Consider the following 18,531-nt stretch of genomic DNA (forward strand, 5'->3'; position numbering starts at 1 on the left):
TTGTATATATTTGCAAAGATATAAAGAGAATATTCAATTACACCAACTCTGTCAGAGACAGTGAAGAGACTCACCTACATCTTCTGTTTTTATTTTATCAGGACCATTAACGCCCCTGCATCAGTTCCTATGGTCCTGACATCTTCCGGCTCGCTTCAGTCTGTTCCCCTCACTGTTCTAGCCAACGGGGACTCCAGCCACTCCCCTTCTCGGGTTATTCTCCACACCATGCCCTCCACGACAGCAGGTGGTAAAGATGTGCTTACCATCCATACGGCTTCTATAGCAGGTGGGGCTAACAGCCTGCAGGATGGCCTCCCGCAGCAGCTCTTGGTCACCAGTCTGGGCTCATCTGCCTCCTCCTCCTGCACTTCCCCTCCAGGAGTCATTAGTTCCACCGCTTCCAACCTCAATGGTCTCCCCCGCCTTGTCACCATTAACACCACCTGCGGGCAGACCATGGTGGCACAGCAGCCCGGCACCGTAATTGCCACTGTGCTCAAATCTAGCGACCTCTCAGGGCTGCAGGTGAAAGAGGAGATGCTGGACCCCACCTACTTTCAGTCGATGGTGAACGGCGATCCATCACTGGCCGCACATACATTTGAAAAAGAGGAGATGGAAGCAGGGGAGGCGGAGCTGCAGTACAGGACTGTTATCATTGATACCAGTCAAAGCCAGGGCCCAGAGGGCGCAAGCGAAACTATAATTAATGGACATTCTTCTCAGAGCAGCAGCCCTAGTGAGGGTCTGACCCCTGTGGAGGAGCTGGAAGTGCGTGGAGAGATGTCCCTGCAGCCGGAGCAGGGACTCAAAGGCCTGCAGGAGCTGCCGGTGTCTGTTCAATTGCCTGCAAACTTTATCCAGATAAAGACAGAACCTGCAGAGGCTTAGTGCTGCAGGACTCTTCAACAAAAGCTGAACCAAAATTGAATCCATTTTCTTTACCTACCACAGTGATCTGATCACAGATCAGAACGAGGGATCTTGCAGCTTTTAAAGGTTGGTCAGTTCAGCCTCAGGATTTATTGTTTACCAACATATTTGTGACCATGTGCCTAATTTTAAAAATCAAGGGAGTGTTTAGTTTTTTTAAGAAGTAACTTTTCAGATTTAGGATTCTCTCTTTCTGTAGACACAATCCCCAACACACACACACACACACAAATACACACACATGCACACATGCACACATGCACAAACACAAAATGCTTTTGTTCCTCTAGGAGAGTAGCCATTGGATAAACCAGGGATCCCTGTCTACCAAATGTGCCAGTTAGCTGTTTTTTTTTTACTTTTCATCTCACTGGACTCACGTGTTTAAAGAAAAATGCAAGAAACCAAAAACCGGGGACTGAATGCCAAATGATGCAACGACACGAGACATCTGACAATGTGTGAGTGTATCTGATCTTTACATCGGGTACGAGTTACTTTTCGCACGGGAAAGGATGTCGTGTCTGCTGGAAAAAAGAAAAGCCACACATCTCGGAGTTTAACTGAAGAGTGCCTTACCGGAAGTTCAGAACAGTTCAAGACCGTTTGTTGGAAACAGCTGCGTAAGGGACGAAAAACGGACTAAATACCTTCACAGACTTTCAGACTTCCAAGAAGTTATTACGCATTTATTTTCATATAAACAAAATAGGTATGCATTCACTCTCTAATACCCTTGGCCTTAAAACACTGTGTTACTATGGAAATGGGCATTTTCCGTCTACCAAGGACAGTGTAACATCAAAACTGTTTGTATAGAGCTGCAGACCGAAGGCACAGCAAGATAGGGAGGCACAAATGGAGAGGAAGAATACACGAGATAAAACAGATTTTATCAGTCTCTGCCTCAGAGGCTCCGAGGTTTAAATCCTGTTGTTATAAAATGGAATATATATGAATCTATAGATAAAAATAAATAAATATATATATATATATATACATATAATATACAATTGAGATTCAATTTTAAGGCCACAGTGAATTTATTTATTTTGTGAAATCCTAAATTCTGTGTAAAAACCAGGCACATTTGTTTTCTATTTACATGTAAAAACCTGAGGGGAAATACAAAGAATATGAACGTTAATACCAGGAGGCTTATTTGGTAGTTTTTTGTAAGACCAACATTTTTCATGTGTATAGCTTTCCATATAATCAGCTTTGGTATTTCCTTGAGTTTTGGACTCGAGTGTTCAGTGCAGCATGATTACTCCACTGTTATATTCTCTTATATCCTCTGATTTAAACATGTACTGAATGTTCTTTTCATTCCTTCTTATCAGCGGACATACCTCTTTATCTTTTTTAACAGTCAAGCAGGCGAAACTATGCATTCAAATATATATTCGCTGTGTATGTGCTGTACAAAGTATCAAATGTAACAATTCACATGCCTTTGAAATCCTGTCTCTGTTTCGTCGTTTGTTTGGTACAAAGAGGAACCAGTGCTGTTTCTTTTGTTTTGTCTCAAGCTTTTCCCCTCCTCTCTCCTTCTCCTCTCCACTCCTGTCACCTTGTTACCTCTTGTCTGGTTTTCTCTCCTCACCGCCTCCTCGACTGCTCTCGGCTCGGGTCAGTCGAGTCTGTGCCTTCTTTATTTGCTGTCCCACTTGGTTAAGAACCTCTCAGGCCAGCCATCCGATTGGCCCCTTGGTCCTGCCGGGGATGAAGCCATATTGATCCTGAGTGGTATCCCGGCTAAATTGGTTGTATTTTCCAGCCGGACTGTAGCTGCAGAGTGAGGACATTCAGACATACTGACCTCCATCTGCACTGGCACCTAAGGACAGGTGTTAAACGCTACTTTACAACCTCACATCAGCCAAAAGAGCTCTGGGTCTGCAAAGACACTCTGAATGTATACTTGTTTTTAAAGTACATGCTTTTTTTTTTAAGTACATGCAGCCTATAAGTACACTGGGTTACATTTGCATTAAAATCTGTCAGTCTTTCGGTGGGGATTTGCTGCCTGTCTATTCCTGTATCTACCCTCCTTTCTCTCAGAGCACTGTTTTACTGTCTGTGAAACATTGAGGTATGTCCACTGCTTATGTTTTTGTTTGCTTCTTATGACTTGGGTTATCAATGGCCTCCTTTATGCTGAATATAGAATAGATTTTTAAGAAAAAGTCAATATGCTAATTAAATGCAAAATCGTATCTTTTGACTGTTCTCTCTCTTTCTTTTTATTTGTTGCTGTTTTTGTTGGCAGAACGGTTTGGAACAGCGAGGCGCGGATAAAGTGTCATACAAGCTCTTTTTTTTTTTTTTTTTTTTGAGAAATTAAACAGAAAACCGAATTAAACTTGGAAACAAATAGCTTCCAAGCGGTTACTAAGTCCATTCATTTGCGCTGTTGCGATAATGAAACTATTGCTGCCTTGAAAATTCAGAGTTGTATTGTTGGGCTGTTGAAGCTTTGGGGGACATTTGATCACATGGTATTTTGAGAGAAAGAAAAAGCTACTGTAGAAAACTGGATTGGAGCCATTAGCGGGCCAGAGACTGATTGGACTGTACTTAAGAGCTCTGCTTCTCCAGTTGCTGTGGGTGGATGAATACATTAGCATGTGACATGCCCAGAGCTGAAGACAGACGAGTCTGTCACCACAGTTTGCATAGTGAAAAGTGTGTGTGTGTGTGTGTGTGTGCACGTTTAAGCTGTGGTTGGCGCGAGAATGAGTTACACTGAAGTGGGTTGATTCTTTTCAAGCATGTGTTATGTTGATGTGTTTGTATATGTGAGGATGGAGTGTTTGTGTGTTTGGGGTTTACATTGGCTTGGAGTGACTCTGTGTGTGTGTGTGTGTGTGTGTGTGTGTGTGTGTGTGTGCAGGGTCAGGAAGTCTTCTGGCATCGGGGCTTGCCTACCGTGCTCCGTCTACACCCACATACACAGCTGTGTACCACACAATCCAATCTTGCCATAGGGTTACACACACACGCGTGCACACACACACACAGAAACAAGACCAAGTTCAGCCGCAGCCACCATTACAACCTTCTTCACGCCACTGAACAGCTTCCCGGACCTTTTTCAGATGAAAAAAATAGTTTGAAACGGGAATGAAATCATGGCACAAGCTCCACATTCGGCAACAAACAGCCCTCCATTACATCCAAGCAGACACTTTGCTTTTCTGTTGAGCGGTTCATCGATTGCCTGCCATAGGGTAAGCGGAGGTTCTTATGGATTACTAAAATAATGAAAGGCTACTAGCAGCCGTTATGTCTGTGCTATTCCTTTGGTTAGTGAGTCAGAGACCCTGAAGATGGAGTGAGAGCCAGGTCCTGGGAGAGGAGGACTATTTCTGTGTCGCCTGCAGCCACTGACACAGCGCGAGTGTTTACTGCTGTGCCATGCTGCCTCTCACAGTGGGAGCAGTTGAGGGATGACGGCTGACATTATTGTGCCTCCAGCCTGTAGCAGGAACAGTACAGGGAGAGCTTATTTAACCATCAGGTCACCAGACTGACTGCAACATTACAAAGAAAAGGAGTTGATGGCTGCTGTCTTATGGCCGCTGAAGCTTTGTGCAATTTATTAACAGCATGCAGGTGAAGTTAGATTCAAATGGAAACCATTTTTATTTTTACTTTACTCCACAGAAGCAGATGTGGATGTATTAAGGACAGCGAGGTACAGCGTGTTTTAAGATGTAGAAAAAAAAAAGAAAAGTGTTGAAAGTACCTCACCTAACCTTTGATATTACAGCAGTACACCTTTGTCTACACAAGATGGCACTGGTAATACACGTGTCCTCATCAGAGCCGAGCCTCAGTCTGGATCGAAGAGAAGTATTCCTTCAGGTCACTAATCTAAATACAGACACTCTTCATACATTGGTTTTCACTCTCCTCCACCCCAGAATAGCAACTTACGTCTGGAAACGAAGGAGCGATTGTTTGAAATGAAAATAAGCAGCTGGGAGGGAAGTTTCCCTGCATTTTTTGATAAGTAACAAAAAGAATTAATTCGCATGTGAGCTTCAATGGAAGTGGCCATTCCTCGGGCCAGGTGGGCAAAAATCCTTTGAACTGTGATAACCTGGTAAATGCTCGGTATCTCCGTTCATCCTGCAGAGCAGTCGATCTTGTTTCCTCTCCCCATCTAAATGGGGATAAACAAGTGCTGGAGGCGGGGTTTCCTATATAAAATGCATGAGAAAAAATAGTGCAGGGCTTAGGCTGGAACGATATATTCTTTAATTCTGGTCTACAGGGAAGGAGTTCACTGTCAGACACTCGCAGATTTGGCTCATATCTAATGCAGGCAGTGCTAAACCTCTTCATAGATAGTAGGAATGCAAATTAACCTCAATGCAGGGTTTTAAAAAAAGCCAACAATCAAATACCATTTGATTTGGAGTCGTTGGGATTTTGACATTTTCCTGTGAAAATGCAAAAATTTCACTGCAATCGGTCCTGTTTGTAATTTCTTAGGTTTTTAACTTCAAACATAAAATATTCTATTAGTACAAATTATTAAAACTGCACTGTTTACATCATGAGACTGTCTAATGGAAAAGTAAAACAACACAAGTAGATGTGTGCTAGGCAACAAAATGTGGATAAGAAGGCATCAACTAGACTGTTATCCCGTTTATTTGTTTTTAAAATCTTCGCTCTCCCAATCCTCCGTCGGCAGTATTCCCACCATCCGGTGTCATTCAAGGTCTCCTCCACAATGAGTTTTAATTGTGAGACATCTGTACTTTAAAATTTGACTTTCATGGTTAATATTGGACTTTTGTCCCAACAGGCACGAGGAGCTCTCTGGGAGCTCGCTGTAATATCTGTATCAGCCTCTCCAGTCAGGGTGAACCATCCCATTCAGAGCGACTCTCTGGGCTTCCATGGCAATTTACTCTCACGACTACACAAAAGAGTCCTCAGAGTCCTCAGAGACCTCGCCAGATAGACAACTGACAACTAACAGCATCTTATGAAAAAATAACACTTTATACTATTTCCTAACACAGTGAGTGCGGTAGCTCCACAACAACAACAACAACAACGATGGCAGCTGCAGCATGCCGAATGCTGAATGCATCCATTTTAATAAACACATGCCTATTTGATGTGATAAGCAGGAAGTAGTGAGAAATGAATTATATAAACACTGATTTTATGAACTTTTCAGAAGCGCCTCGGGGGCTTTCCAGTACACTTGTCAGTTTATTTGAAGTATGTTTGCAATTATTGTATTTGTTAACTCATGCCAGTGTTTTTCACTTGACATGTTGCTCTGGGCCATTGACATTACTGATTCAAAAATAACAATATGGCTTCAGTCTGAACTCCATTTGTGAGCATATTCATAAAACATTTACATATAGCAAGTTTCGCCCTCTCTTTCAACAAAATCCATTTCACTGTCAATTATTATTGATATCTTTGACATTATCATCAGAGTGAGCCAACATGAGTCAAGATCTATATTTACTTTGTAGGCGAGATACTTTTATATTAGTGTAAACAAAGCATTATTACACATCCGATACACAGGAGAGTCTCGGGTTATAAAATCAGAACAATAAAAGGATATATGTCTGTTTTGGCTTGTCAAGATGTGATGCTAACAAATTCTGCTAATGAGGAATGGGAGTAATGGTGAGTAGAGAAGGAGACCTGCCTGTTTCAATTGCATTAGTTGGATTCAAAACCCATACTGCTATCAGCTTTCCGACAAACACCCCCCGGGCATTAAGTGTCTTTCAAGGAAATCACATTGTTTCATATGATAGGACAACGGAGATTATTCGTACAATGAAATTTTAATTGGAAAAAAGAAGGAAAAGAAAGAAACATACAGAGGGCTTCAAAGCAAACTACCACAACACGAGTGTTCCATTTTTGTCTCCCTGTTTAACTTCTGAGTACCTCACATAGCTTGAATACTCTTGGGCATTTATGCGCCTTGTTATTGTGATGACAGAACATCAATTACGAATGCCTATCTCGCCTGCTTAGTTACAGATGAGAGTTATTTCAGCTCGACACACTGAGATGAGGCGTTCGAGATTAAAATCGCCTCGGCAAATAAGAAAATGTTTGAACAGCAGCACTATTTAAAGCATTTTGAAGACTGCAACAGTGGTGAAAACAATGGAGGATAGCACATCAGTGAGCACATCAGACGCGACTGCTGAGGTCTGTGAATCTTTAATTAAACAATGTTTGTTTTACATGATACAAATAACAGAGAAAAGAGTGACGAAAATACTTGGAGCGAGTCGTGAACTTTCGGTGCCGGTTAGACTCGTGTTTCTGTATTGTGAATAATTCGCTTTTTTTCCCTTTTTTTTTTGCTTAAATATTTTTAAACTGTGAATATTTTCCTCACATAATCAAATTTTCTGAAGTTGGTTTTGTGCGTACGTCCATGTTTGGATCTATGAAGTTGATTCGTGCCACTGCATCAGCGCTTAAGTACACATTTTATGAAGCTCTTGTGATATATTTGGTATGGTGGCTCAAGTCGCTTGCATAATAGCAACACAATAGCTCTTGATTTGATCTCTTCAGCAGTGTTGCTGTTTATTAAAATCAAGCAGAGCAGAGCACTTCTGATGTAGCAACTTTTTAGGAAGCATTTTCCTTGTTCACTGTGTATTTCTTCATTTTTTGGATGTTTCTCTTGATGTTTTTGTTTTACTGTTGTGTGCTTTGTCCTTCGGGCCCAAAGGAGTACAGGGCACAGAATGGACTTTTATCTGTAGGTATGTGAGCAGGAAAAAGATAAAGGCTATGAAAGAAAGTCAGACATAAACACTCACTAAGCACGAAAACCGTGCAATCTAACGCAATCCTATACAAAAGCTCTGCCATACATTTGGCTTTTTGAAGCTCGTACATCTATTGTTGACATTGGAAAGACAATCAGTTTACTAGGTGTGATATACTGCATTACATTTTCAGTATTGCAGTATTTAAGAAAACACCTGTAGTTGTTGGTGGTAATAGCCAATGCATTTTAATACTGCAGTTCACAGAAATCGGCCAGCAACAAGACAAACTGCTGTTTAAAGACATCAGGCAATAGTTGGTCTTTTCCATCATTGTGTGAGCAGCTTAAACATGCAAATGGCACGTGTTTGCCAACAACTAAGTGAAAGTTGGTTACCTTGCTGAGAAGTTGGAGGTATGCAGCCTGTTTCCTGCAGCTCACTCCCTGCAGTGCTTCAAACTGATCCGCTGTAGGGGAAAATGCTGAAAATAGCCATTGTCTTGTTTTGAAGACGATTTGTCAAGAATAAATTGATAAGTGCTAAGCTAAATCGTAATACCAGATGGCTCGTGTTTCTCCGCTTTAATGCGATGCTGCAGCAGGAGGAAATGTTTGGTTTGCATTAGCAGAAACTCAATACAACATTTTCCCAGAGACTGTTACTACGCCCAGTTCAGTACTTTCATGTGCAGGCCACGTTCTCAATCAGCTGTGTTAGCTCACTCAGAAACAGGCTTATCAGGTGTCCCAGTTTATGCAGGGCTACACATAACATGCATCACATTCACATATTGAGACACCGTTTCACATTTTGATTAGTTCTAGTTTCCAAAAATCAACTAAAGTGCTTCTGACAAGAAGCCTGTTTGGCTTTAAGAGCTTTGTGTTGCTCTACAAAGATGATCACCAGCCAGAACTGAAAGGCGAAACAACAGTTAACATTCTTTTAATCGTTATTGCCAAAGAAAAAGGGAAAACACAAGTTTAGCTTCAATTCATGCTTATTATATTAATAAGTGTGTTGGGAAAACTGCAAAAAAGATCAAATTTGTAAATTGGAAAAATTACCTCTAAGCATTAATGGCTCACAAGCTCCCATTTGGTTACACTATTTGGAGGTATGTGGTGCATTAATAACAATTTTGCCACTTTAATAAGAATATTAAGAACACTTTTCAATGTCACGCAGTCCAGCATACCAACAATAGCAGACAGGACGGCAATAATAACCATAAAGTACAACAGATGTCAACAAAACCTGCGAAAACATAATAATGCAATAATGGAACATGGCAGAGCTGTTGCTTTAAATTACACTAGATGATTTTCCTAATAAAGTGTATGTCTTGTTACATATTTAATGTGATAGCACCACACAGATGGTTACATACAGTACATAATTAATTGCTGTTGCATTGTATTCGCTGTAGCTTTTCATATGAGTACACGTACAAGTAAAAATGAATGCATGACATAACAGGTAAAGTAAGGACAGATTGTGTGTGTGCTCAGTTTCCAAACTAAATGTGTTCATTGAACAGGATCAAATAACAAGGAGAGAAAACTAGACATCTGTAAACAACCAATGCTTTTTAAGAAAGAATCAAAATGCTTCAAACACCATTTAGACTGTTTACACTGACTCACACTGACTAGAAGTGCTGCCTAATAGTTGCCTGCAATAGACTGCTTTGGTGTCACGAGTGGTCTTGAATATTTATCAAAAGGAAAAATTTGCACCTACAACGTAAACAGATTCAAAACCAGACAGCACGCTCGGCGCCTCAGATCCTCCCGAGCATGCGGGCGATCCACCAGTTGCACGGCATGACAATTTGACAGATGACCCGGCCTCCTTGGTAGTAGTATGGCCAGGGGTTGAAGCCACCCAGGGGCTCGTAGTAGCGGCGGCAGAAGCGGTAACCACGGCGACAGTACTGGCAGCAGTAGCCGCCCTCATCCAGACGGTTATCCAGCTCGATTCCAACATCTCTCTGCAGAGGACACAAGAGCGGGCAGGGTTGCAATCACACACATGACAAATGCCAGTCCTCCTGAGGCAAGGGCAGGCGAGGAGGAAGAGGAAGGGGTGACATGAATTGATGAGGCAGCTTTGATTGTGGGTCATCGCAATATATGTAAACGCAAAAACAAAAGTGAAAAGATTTGAATTGATGTCTGCAAAAATGCAAACGGTGACATCAATTGATGGCAGTGCCAAAGAGATCACGGTTCGAGCTGAGATTGAACGAGCTTGATTTAAGCTCGGGAGCATAAAACATGATATAATACCCTTGACCTTTCTGCAGCACAAAAAGCACGACTGGAGGCTGCACACTGCCCCTACTTTGAATCCAGCATCCGCAACCTCTCTACTATCTCCGGTCGAAGTTACCAGCATAATTACACTATTTCTTTCATCTCTGACCTCTTAACTCCCTCGACCCCAGCACACACTCTGCACTAAAATGACTGCCCCTCCTCCAATAGAGCATTCAAATTAGAGCTCCTCACATCTTGGCGCCCTCCCCCTGACCTTGACTTTAAGTGCATGGCACATTCCTAAAGCAATTAGCAGAGTAATGATCGCCTAACAAGGATTCTTTCATTTGCTCTTGCTGGCTGCCTCTGAATTTATAGAGGGGCCAAATGAAACCCAAACGAAAGGTAAATTGGGTAGAATTAATGGCCCTTGGATTTTTCCATTGTGCTGGTTGGTTCATGCCCTCGTGGACTCGTGGGGGCTGAGTGCCATGCCTTTGATCAAGAGCAACTCCAAATGGGGTTCGGAGAAGTGCCACTTAACTCACAGTGTGAGCTGAAGTAGCAACCGCCCTCAGTATGCATTTGACCACATTTCAATCTCTTTTAGTAAATGAATCCTTGGAGACAATCTGGTGATATCTTGTTAAACTGCTCGGTTCCAGGAGTCAACGGCCTCCGCTGACTTCACATTCGGGAAAAAACGCGAGCACTTACAATGACTCAGCTACGTGCGATAGTGCGGAACAAAACACATCCGCAGCTGGGAAAAGGAAATGTGTGTGAATTGTTTAAGAGGACAGGACGCGCTGGACCACATGGCTGAGTCCCTCTGGTCCCCTACTGCATTAAGTTAGGGAGTTTGGGGATTTCTTGCATCTCCTCCACTCGTCAGTAAGCATTCAATCACGGTGGTTTTACACACATTGTTTTCTTGTACGTAGCAGTAAATCCACCACATGATTCAATCGTAAATCAGAAAACGATCTGTAAACATTCAAATTCTGTGTCAACTTGAGTTATTAGACTAGACTCTTCTGTAAATGTTTATATATTTTTCTATCTTAAAATGGATCTGTCAGGTTCATCTACGATTCCCCATTTCTTTCATTATATACAAAGCATATAGTTAGGGCTGGACCAGGTGACCCTGAATCCTCCCTTAGTTATGCTGCAATAGACGTAGGCTGCCGGGGGATTCCCATGATGCATTGAGTTTTTCCTTTCCAGTCACCTTTCTCACTCACTATGTATTAACAGACCTCTCTGCATTGAATCATATCTGTTATTAACCTCTGTCTCTCTCCACAGCATGTCTTTATCCTGTCTTCCTTCTCTCACCCCAACCAATCACAGCAGATGGCCCCGCCCCTCCCTGAGCCTGGTTCTGCTGGAGGTTTCTTCCTGTTAAAAGGGAGTTTTTCCTTCCCACTGTCGCCAAAGGTGCCTCATAGGGGGTCATATGATTGTGGGTTTTTCTCTGTATCTATGAAGCTCCTTGAGAGCGACTTTTGTTGTGATTTGGCGCTATATAAATAAAGTTGAATTGAATTGAATTGACTGGCTTGTGAAAACTATGCACCTGATGTAAACTGAGTCAAATACTCTTGCTCTTTAGACATATTCAAAACACAGAGTACAATGCGTTATATCCAGGTAAGGTTTGAATTTATTACTATGACAGTCACAGGTAGGCTTTTAATGATTTATTGCTGTAGGTTTCAGGTCATCGGCTCCCAGGCAACAATCGGTTATATGAAACAACACGAAAACCTGTCAATGGACCAACGATAATCTTATCAGCTCCTCACAGCCCAATCTGGGGTGTTACGAAATCCGGAGCTCGGGCGTGGAAAATGAAGAAAATATTTTATTCAAATGACGCCGGTGTTTATCAAAACAAACCGCCAATAGGCAGCATTGTACCTTAAAGACAATTAATCAGAGCTATCCTTTTAAAACGGAGGGTACATATTAATCACTCTGGCTTTGAGTCGCCGTCTCTAGTGGGAAGCCGCGGTGATAAGAATGGTTCACCTTGGGAAATCTGAGGCAGTCACTCACAAACAAGCAGCATTAATGAAGAGTAAAAGCCATTACCCTCTTGCTGGATCTGATTTCATCACACACATTCTCACATACACATGCAAACCTGCACGCAAACACAGACACCTCTGTGCATATTATGAGGAGCTGGATGTGAATGAGTCTGCAGAGTAGAAAACTGCGTCAGTCATTCAATAAGATGTAACGAATCAAAGCATGACTCCTCTAATCTCCACACTTGTTGGTATTATTTCACGCACGCTGATCCCCGCTCTTCATGAGCTTGAAGCACATGCCTGGATGTGTTATTAAATCTCAAAGCAGAGCTCATCACATTCATTCGGGGATCAAAAACAGCAGAGATAAACATTTCTGTTTTCACACTCTGCTTTGTATTCGAAAAGGGTCTTTTTATGTAGACACACAGGACAGTGGAACATATGAAATTCTTTGCTGCGTGTCCTGATCTCTGATTTTCATCTCACTGTTCTCTACAGTGACGTGGAATGTGGACGTGGATGTAATTGAATAAGCAGATAGTCATGTATTTCAGTAAACTCTGCTGCTTTACCACAGTGATAAGGAGCTTTAGCTTCAGTGTAAAGATTCCTCTGGAGGCACAAACAACTTCTGCATTCACAGAATTTGAATTCCTTCAGCTTTTTGCACCTGTGTGCATGAACAGCCACTTAGCCTGACCCTGGATGTAGCAGCCAGAGGTTTGTAAAGATAAGTCCAAGACACAAGACGAATCCCAGGACACAAGCAGCAACACGTACAAACATATTTACATGAGTATGAGTGCGGTCAATTCTTATAGAAAGCCCATCCTTGTTATGTGGGTCAAGGACGGCGGTGCAATCCCTTCAGGCCTGTCAGACGGTCGTTATTCGGTTTGAAATTTCCAGGGCCACCGCTGATACACACTGCACTCTGACATGTCAGCATGTTAAAGTTCAGCATAATATACATCTGCCAGTCTCTGCTTTATGAATGTGCACTGTGGACAGGCTTGGTGCTCAAATTCAGACTTATGAAATGCAGATGAAGTGAATGCAGAGAAACTGTGAGTAGCAGACGCTGCGGGTGAGCTTCCTTGTTTTTTTTTTACTGTGCCCATTTGCATGACTTTTAGATGAAGAAAAAAATAGACATGTGGCATACCACTGGCAGGAGTGAGAGTTCAGACTCCCAATTACAGACTGCTGCCTGCCCTGTGCCCGGCCACAAAGGCCGTTGTTATCACTGGACCCACAAACAGCGCCTGGACTTGCTGCTGGAATGGATTGCAATGGTGTGCATTACTCGGCTGATAGAGGCAGAACGTTCAAAAGTGGAGCTGAGTTTTTCATCCCCTGGTATGTTTTAATTGCATAGCACTGCATCTCCTGCCACAGACAATGAGGAAGAAGACAGAGGAGCTGGGGGGGAAATTGAAGAGTTGAGCAGGAGGCTGTTTCTGGGATAGGCCTGATAAACGTCAACATTATAGGATGTCTCATTTCTCTGCATGTCTCACACCGTTTCTCCGAGCCCTGCGGAGGAGACTGAGCCTGACTCATTATCCTTGAATTTAGCTTTAGTGGCTGTTCACCTGTAAGTGCTCCCTGCAAGTATATGCATATATCATATATCCTTGCACCTGTTCTTAGGGTGTCTCTTAGTGTGCAACTGCAGCTTTTTGTGCTGGTATAAGAGTGCATAAGTCTTGTATAATATACTATGCAATGTGATTTTCCCCTAGAGTCAGGGATAATTAATCATACGGTATTGAGTGGTTTACATGCTGTACACCAAAATATGCCACTTGGCCTTTCCATTCATTTTATACGCTTTGATAATTAAAGCATTATTAATAAATGTAACTTATCTGTGCAGCGATGAGTGACCTTGAAAGTGCTGCTTTGTACTGTGCTTTCCAGTGCCTCGGAAAAAAAGGAAGTAGAAAAAAAGTCTCTAACTAGGGCTGTAAGGCACAAGTTGCTGCCTTTGAAAGGCTGGATATTCCTCTCAATTAATGGAGAGACATTAAGGGAGTCTTCATTGAACTGGCCTTACTTAAACAGATATATAGAGCAATTGCTATGCCCTCTGGTGCACAAAGTCAGTTTTAACATCAATTAGTGAGCGATTTATATGCAGAAAGAGTTGAGGCAAGAGCTGCGGCTGATTGAAGTGACTTTACTGTATCTCGTGGTGTGGTCCCTGGGTGACGTGGCAGAGAGGGCCCCACTTACATAGTCGTTTACGGGAAGGTGGTCCAGGACGTCGCGGGCAAAACGCTGACCTGTGACCTCGGCGTCGGGTGTATCCACGTTTACAACCTCAGCATCTGAGTAACAGAACGAGCAGGAGAGAATAAAAGCGAGAGAGAGAGATGTTACTGTATATACTTCCAACTGTTTTCTGTTGTTTGAATTAAAATAAGAAAGCTCTTAGATTCAATTTTGGCTTGAACACTGTGTTTTCCCAGTGGCTTGATGTTACTTACTAGCATTCAAAAGAAATTAATTCCAGGCTTTTTTCACGCTTCTGTCAAACAATGGTGTTATTGCTTTTGTGATACTAACACACAGATGCCAGTTCATAAAGCCTTGGCATCTTTATGAGAAAGAAAAAAAACCCTCTCCAGATGACCAAAACAAGAGGCTGAATGTAACCGGCTACATTTACTGAGATATATATGTGTTTTACTTGCGACTGAAGCATGCTTTGTTTCCACTACATTTCCCAGAGAAATATTATTCTTTTTACTACATTTATCTGATTGTTACCTTGTAGACACCTCATATACTGCAAATGCTTCATCTTAACATGAAAGCCCGACTCTTGGAATGCTTATTTTTCAAAGCACATGGAAAACTGCCGCTTTGGTAAGATAATTGCAAACTATTCAATACGTACGTGTTCATGTTCGTGTTCTCAGATAAAGCTATTCATCTTTCCTTTTTTAAACCAGCAGTGATTGATATAACATTGACATTACTTTGTATGTTAGTATAGAAAACTTTCTATACTAACATAACTATAACACATCAAGTCTGCAGTTAAATATTACATTTCACATTGAGTTGTGTTCTTAAACACTCCTTTAACATTGTTTTTGGCCTCTGCCAGCTAATGAAAGTAAATGCTTGGCTCTATAGCTCCTGAATGTTTTACTATGAGCAGCTGCTGGTCGTTATCTGTACCCGTCTGTTATGTTGTTCAAGGCTGATAGACTGAGTTTTAAGACAATACAGGAGCATGTAAGAGAAACTTTGCAGGTCAGACAATAAGCTGAAATTCGCTATAAAGCTCTGCAGGGAAGCTGAAAAGGTATGCTTGTCATGAAAATTGCTGTCTTTCACATTATTTTGAAGTTACTGTTTTATATAGGTAGAGATTTTTTATAAATATCAATATCATTTTTTATATATATGTGTGAGCTTAACAGTGCATTCATTTACACTTAAATAATCTGCAATGTAGACATATCTCTAGGGCCTAAAATAAACCTGTCGGAAGCTTGAAAAACATGCAGTTCCTGTAATGGCCTCTTGGGGCTGTCTTTGAAAGTGAGTCCATCTTTATGCTGAAGCAGAAATAAACATGTTTACAGCCAGGCACAAAAACATTTTAGGCCTTTGAAGTTAATTTTCTCCATATGTTGAACTGTAGAGGGTGAAGTTGTATATAAATGACATTATTAGAGTCACTGGCCAGCTGATGCTAACATAGATTGCTACAGTTGCTAGTTGTCTGCTAGCCGTCACCTTTGCTAATTTAAGTCACTGAACAGAACCTTTCCCTGGCAACCACTGGTCACTAGGGGAAAAAAAACGTATATTCCCTGAGTTGTTGGCAAAAACCTTGTGATTGCATTGGTAAATAGACTGGTACTTACATAGCACTTTTCTACTTTATTTGAACAATCAAAGTGCTTTCTACTACGAGCCACATTCACCCAACTTTTTCCTCTGCCTAAGTGCTTTTTATCTAACATTCACACAAACACTCCAGTGAATGGATCAGGGACAGTTCAGTTCAGTATCTTCCTTTGACATGCAGACAAGGGATTAAACCACTGATCTTAGTAGATAACTCTACCTGCTGAGCCACAGCTGCACTGGCAGATTGCTGCAGTTACCCATAGTTTGCATGGAAGAAACTGACTTGTCTGCAAACACTTGCCAACTACTCTCCAAGCAGTTGGGAAACTGAAGTGTGAAAGAAACCAGAACTAGATACCGTCAACATTCAGTAAAACTTTGACTTTTTAAAATGTGCTTGCTGCAGCACAGAGGCACAGCTTTTACTCTGAAGACAAACACTCTTGCAAGATTATCAGCTAACAAGTGTTTGCAGACAAATCAGCGTCTTCCAGCAAACGACATCACCGCAGCAACCTGCTAGACCAAGGCAATGATAAGGATGTTTTTGGTCTAGTCACTGCAGGCAACCTCCAGAAACCACTCACCAACCAATTTGAGAAGGCACGTTTTTTCCCCTCACCATCAATGGTTGTGTCATGTCCAATAGGATGGACAAATCTCAAGAAAGGTGTGTATGACATTATGTGAAAGGTTTCTGACAATGATGTATGTGGTGTTGATTTCTTTTGGAGCATTGTTAAAACTGTCGTCTGTTGTGCTATTAATTAAAACAACAGACTGTCAGATAAGCCTGTGCAAAGCCTGTCTTGTTTTTAGTGAATGAAATGCTAGTATTATTTTTTATGTTAGCACTAATTAACAGGCTTCTGTAGCCATGCAGTGCACTTATATAGTGTATGAATACAGCTTCTTGACCTAGCAGTCCACCATTTCATCCCAAAAGGCCCAAATATTCCAAAATGCCAAACTCGAGGCCTCAAAATGTTAATCAGTTAGCGCCATCACAGTGGCCAAATCCAACCTTTATATGTAAAGTATGATACCATATCATATAAAGTAGCCTTTCTGTGACTGTAAGACTTCAAGTGCATACATTTAATAAACTGTGTTTGCACTGATAATTTTGTAGAAACAGAGTATCAGAATATTCATCCATCAGCCTCTCTACTTTTCTAACACGGACAGAGTAGCCTGGGCTGCCTGCTCATATGGTTAGGAACTCATGCTGTCTCCATGGACCTGCTTATGGCCTGTGGAGATGTCCTCCAGCGAGAGTGTTAATAGTCTGCATTTAGAGGCAGAGATGCCCCCTGCTCTCACCGCTCAGGGGGGAAGGATGGATCCAGTGGATGGGCAGCTGCTGGCAAATCTCCCAGATCTTGGAGTCAAGGAGGAAGTCCGGGTTAACGATGGGCTCCTCAGCAGGAACCCACACTTGGGAGCCGTCCACCTTCATATCCATGGCCCCAGTCTCGTCCACCTGCTAGAAAACAACACGTACAGTACACACACTCACACATATGTTGTGTATACACAAGCTAGAGCAAGTCGGACCCTGCAAAAATGTCTGCGCCCCACACGGTGTATAGTCATGCATTTGCACTCTGTTCCCCTGAGCCATGCAGCAGCTCCAGCCTTGTCATTTTATCTATCACCTTTGTGTCTGCTGAGAGGACAGCAACTTCCCGACTCCTGACTCCCACTGCCCCGACTCCCTCCTCCTGCTCTCTGTCACCCTCTTCTCAAGCCTCCGGCATGCTCTTTCTATTATACATCATTGAAATTCACAGACAGTGATGATTTGACTTTTAAATGACTTTAGAAGTGGTCTTCATTACTCCGAGTGTGGCTGCAATATCGTTTAATGTGACAGACACAATAAAGCCTTGCATTCCCCCCCCCCACATCACCACCTCACCAACCCCCCCAACTACGCTCCCTTACTCCCTCCCCCTCCGCCACAATGCTTCGCTTGGCACCAAGCACTATCACTGGGCTTAATTTGTTGATACTGTAGTTCATGAGCTGTAAAGTAAACTATTATTGCTTAATGATAGGGACTACATGTCAGTGTTGTCTAATAGAGACATATGAAGGGGATTTGGTAATGCTCTCCCTTAACAGTGAGGATATTTATTTTCTTCATGTATATGTAAATACACACGCAAACAAACCCTTCTTCCCATTCCCTTGTTAATTAGCAGCCCAGAACAGAAAAACAGTTCACTTGACAAATGTTTTTACAAGGTGATTTTCTTCCAGTCTAAAGCTTAATTGCACATTAGTTAAGCTTGATGTAGAATCCTGGGGCTATAGTGGGAGCAAGAATCATTTATATTGGGTCGTGCCCCCTCCCTCATGTTTGCCCCTGTCACTCTCGCATGAATTAGAATTTTGCTTTTCATGCTGCTTCTTGTTTGTCTTCGAACGACACAGCTGTGACCTGCGGAGACGAAGAAGAGGAGAAGGAAGAAGAGGCGAAGGAAGAAGAGGCGGCTTAAGCGCATTCTGTCACATCAAAGAATGTGTTTGGGTGCGGGAGGTGCTCAGCCAAGCTTTTGACACACTTTCCCTCACTTTTAAGCGCCGGCCAGCAGACTAATGATGACTCGGAAGACTGGT

At 42.2% G+C, this 18,531-nt stretch overlaps 2 protein-coding genes across 7 annotated transcripts in view; one reads left to right on the forward strand and one right to left on the reverse strand.

Moving 5' to 3' along the window:
- Positions 1-3,155, forward strand: part of elf1 (E74-like ETS transcription factor 1) — a 43,598-nt gene extending 40,443 nt beyond the window's left edge. For all 6 annotated transcript variants that reach the window (XM_085130962.1, XM_085130955.1, XM_085130938.1 and 3 more), the window contains one exon: positions 102-3,155. In XM_085130962.1, the coding sequence (XP_084987088.1) occupies positions 102-894 (793 nt within the window). In that variant the 3' untranslated portion in view covers positions 895-3,155. The remainder of the gene's footprint in view (positions 1-101) is intronic.
- Positions 3,156-3,229: 74 nt separating this feature from the next.
- tnmd (tenomodulin) overlaps positions 3,230-18,531 on the reverse strand; it is an 81,936-nt gene continuing 66,634 nt past the window's right edge. Inside the window, exons 5-7 of the mRNA XM_085131236.1 lie at positions 17,230-17,392; positions 14,272-14,366; positions 3,230-9,720 (exon numbers count right to left, since the gene is read on the reverse strand). Of these exons, the coding sequence (XP_084987362.1) occupies positions 9,511-9,720; positions 14,272-14,366; positions 17,230-17,392 (468 nt within the window). The 3' untranslated portion in view covers positions 3,230-9,510. The remainder of the gene's footprint in view (positions 9,721-14,271; positions 14,367-17,229; positions 17,393-18,531) is intronic.

This window comes from Neolamprologus multifasciatus, chromosome 2 (genome assembly GCF_963576455.1).
Source record: "Neolamprologus multifasciatus chromosome 2, fNeoMul1.2, whole genome shotgun sequence".
Lineage (NCBI taxonomy): Eukaryota > Metazoa > Chordata > Actinopteri > Cichliformes > Cichlidae > Neolamprologus > Neolamprologus multifasciatus.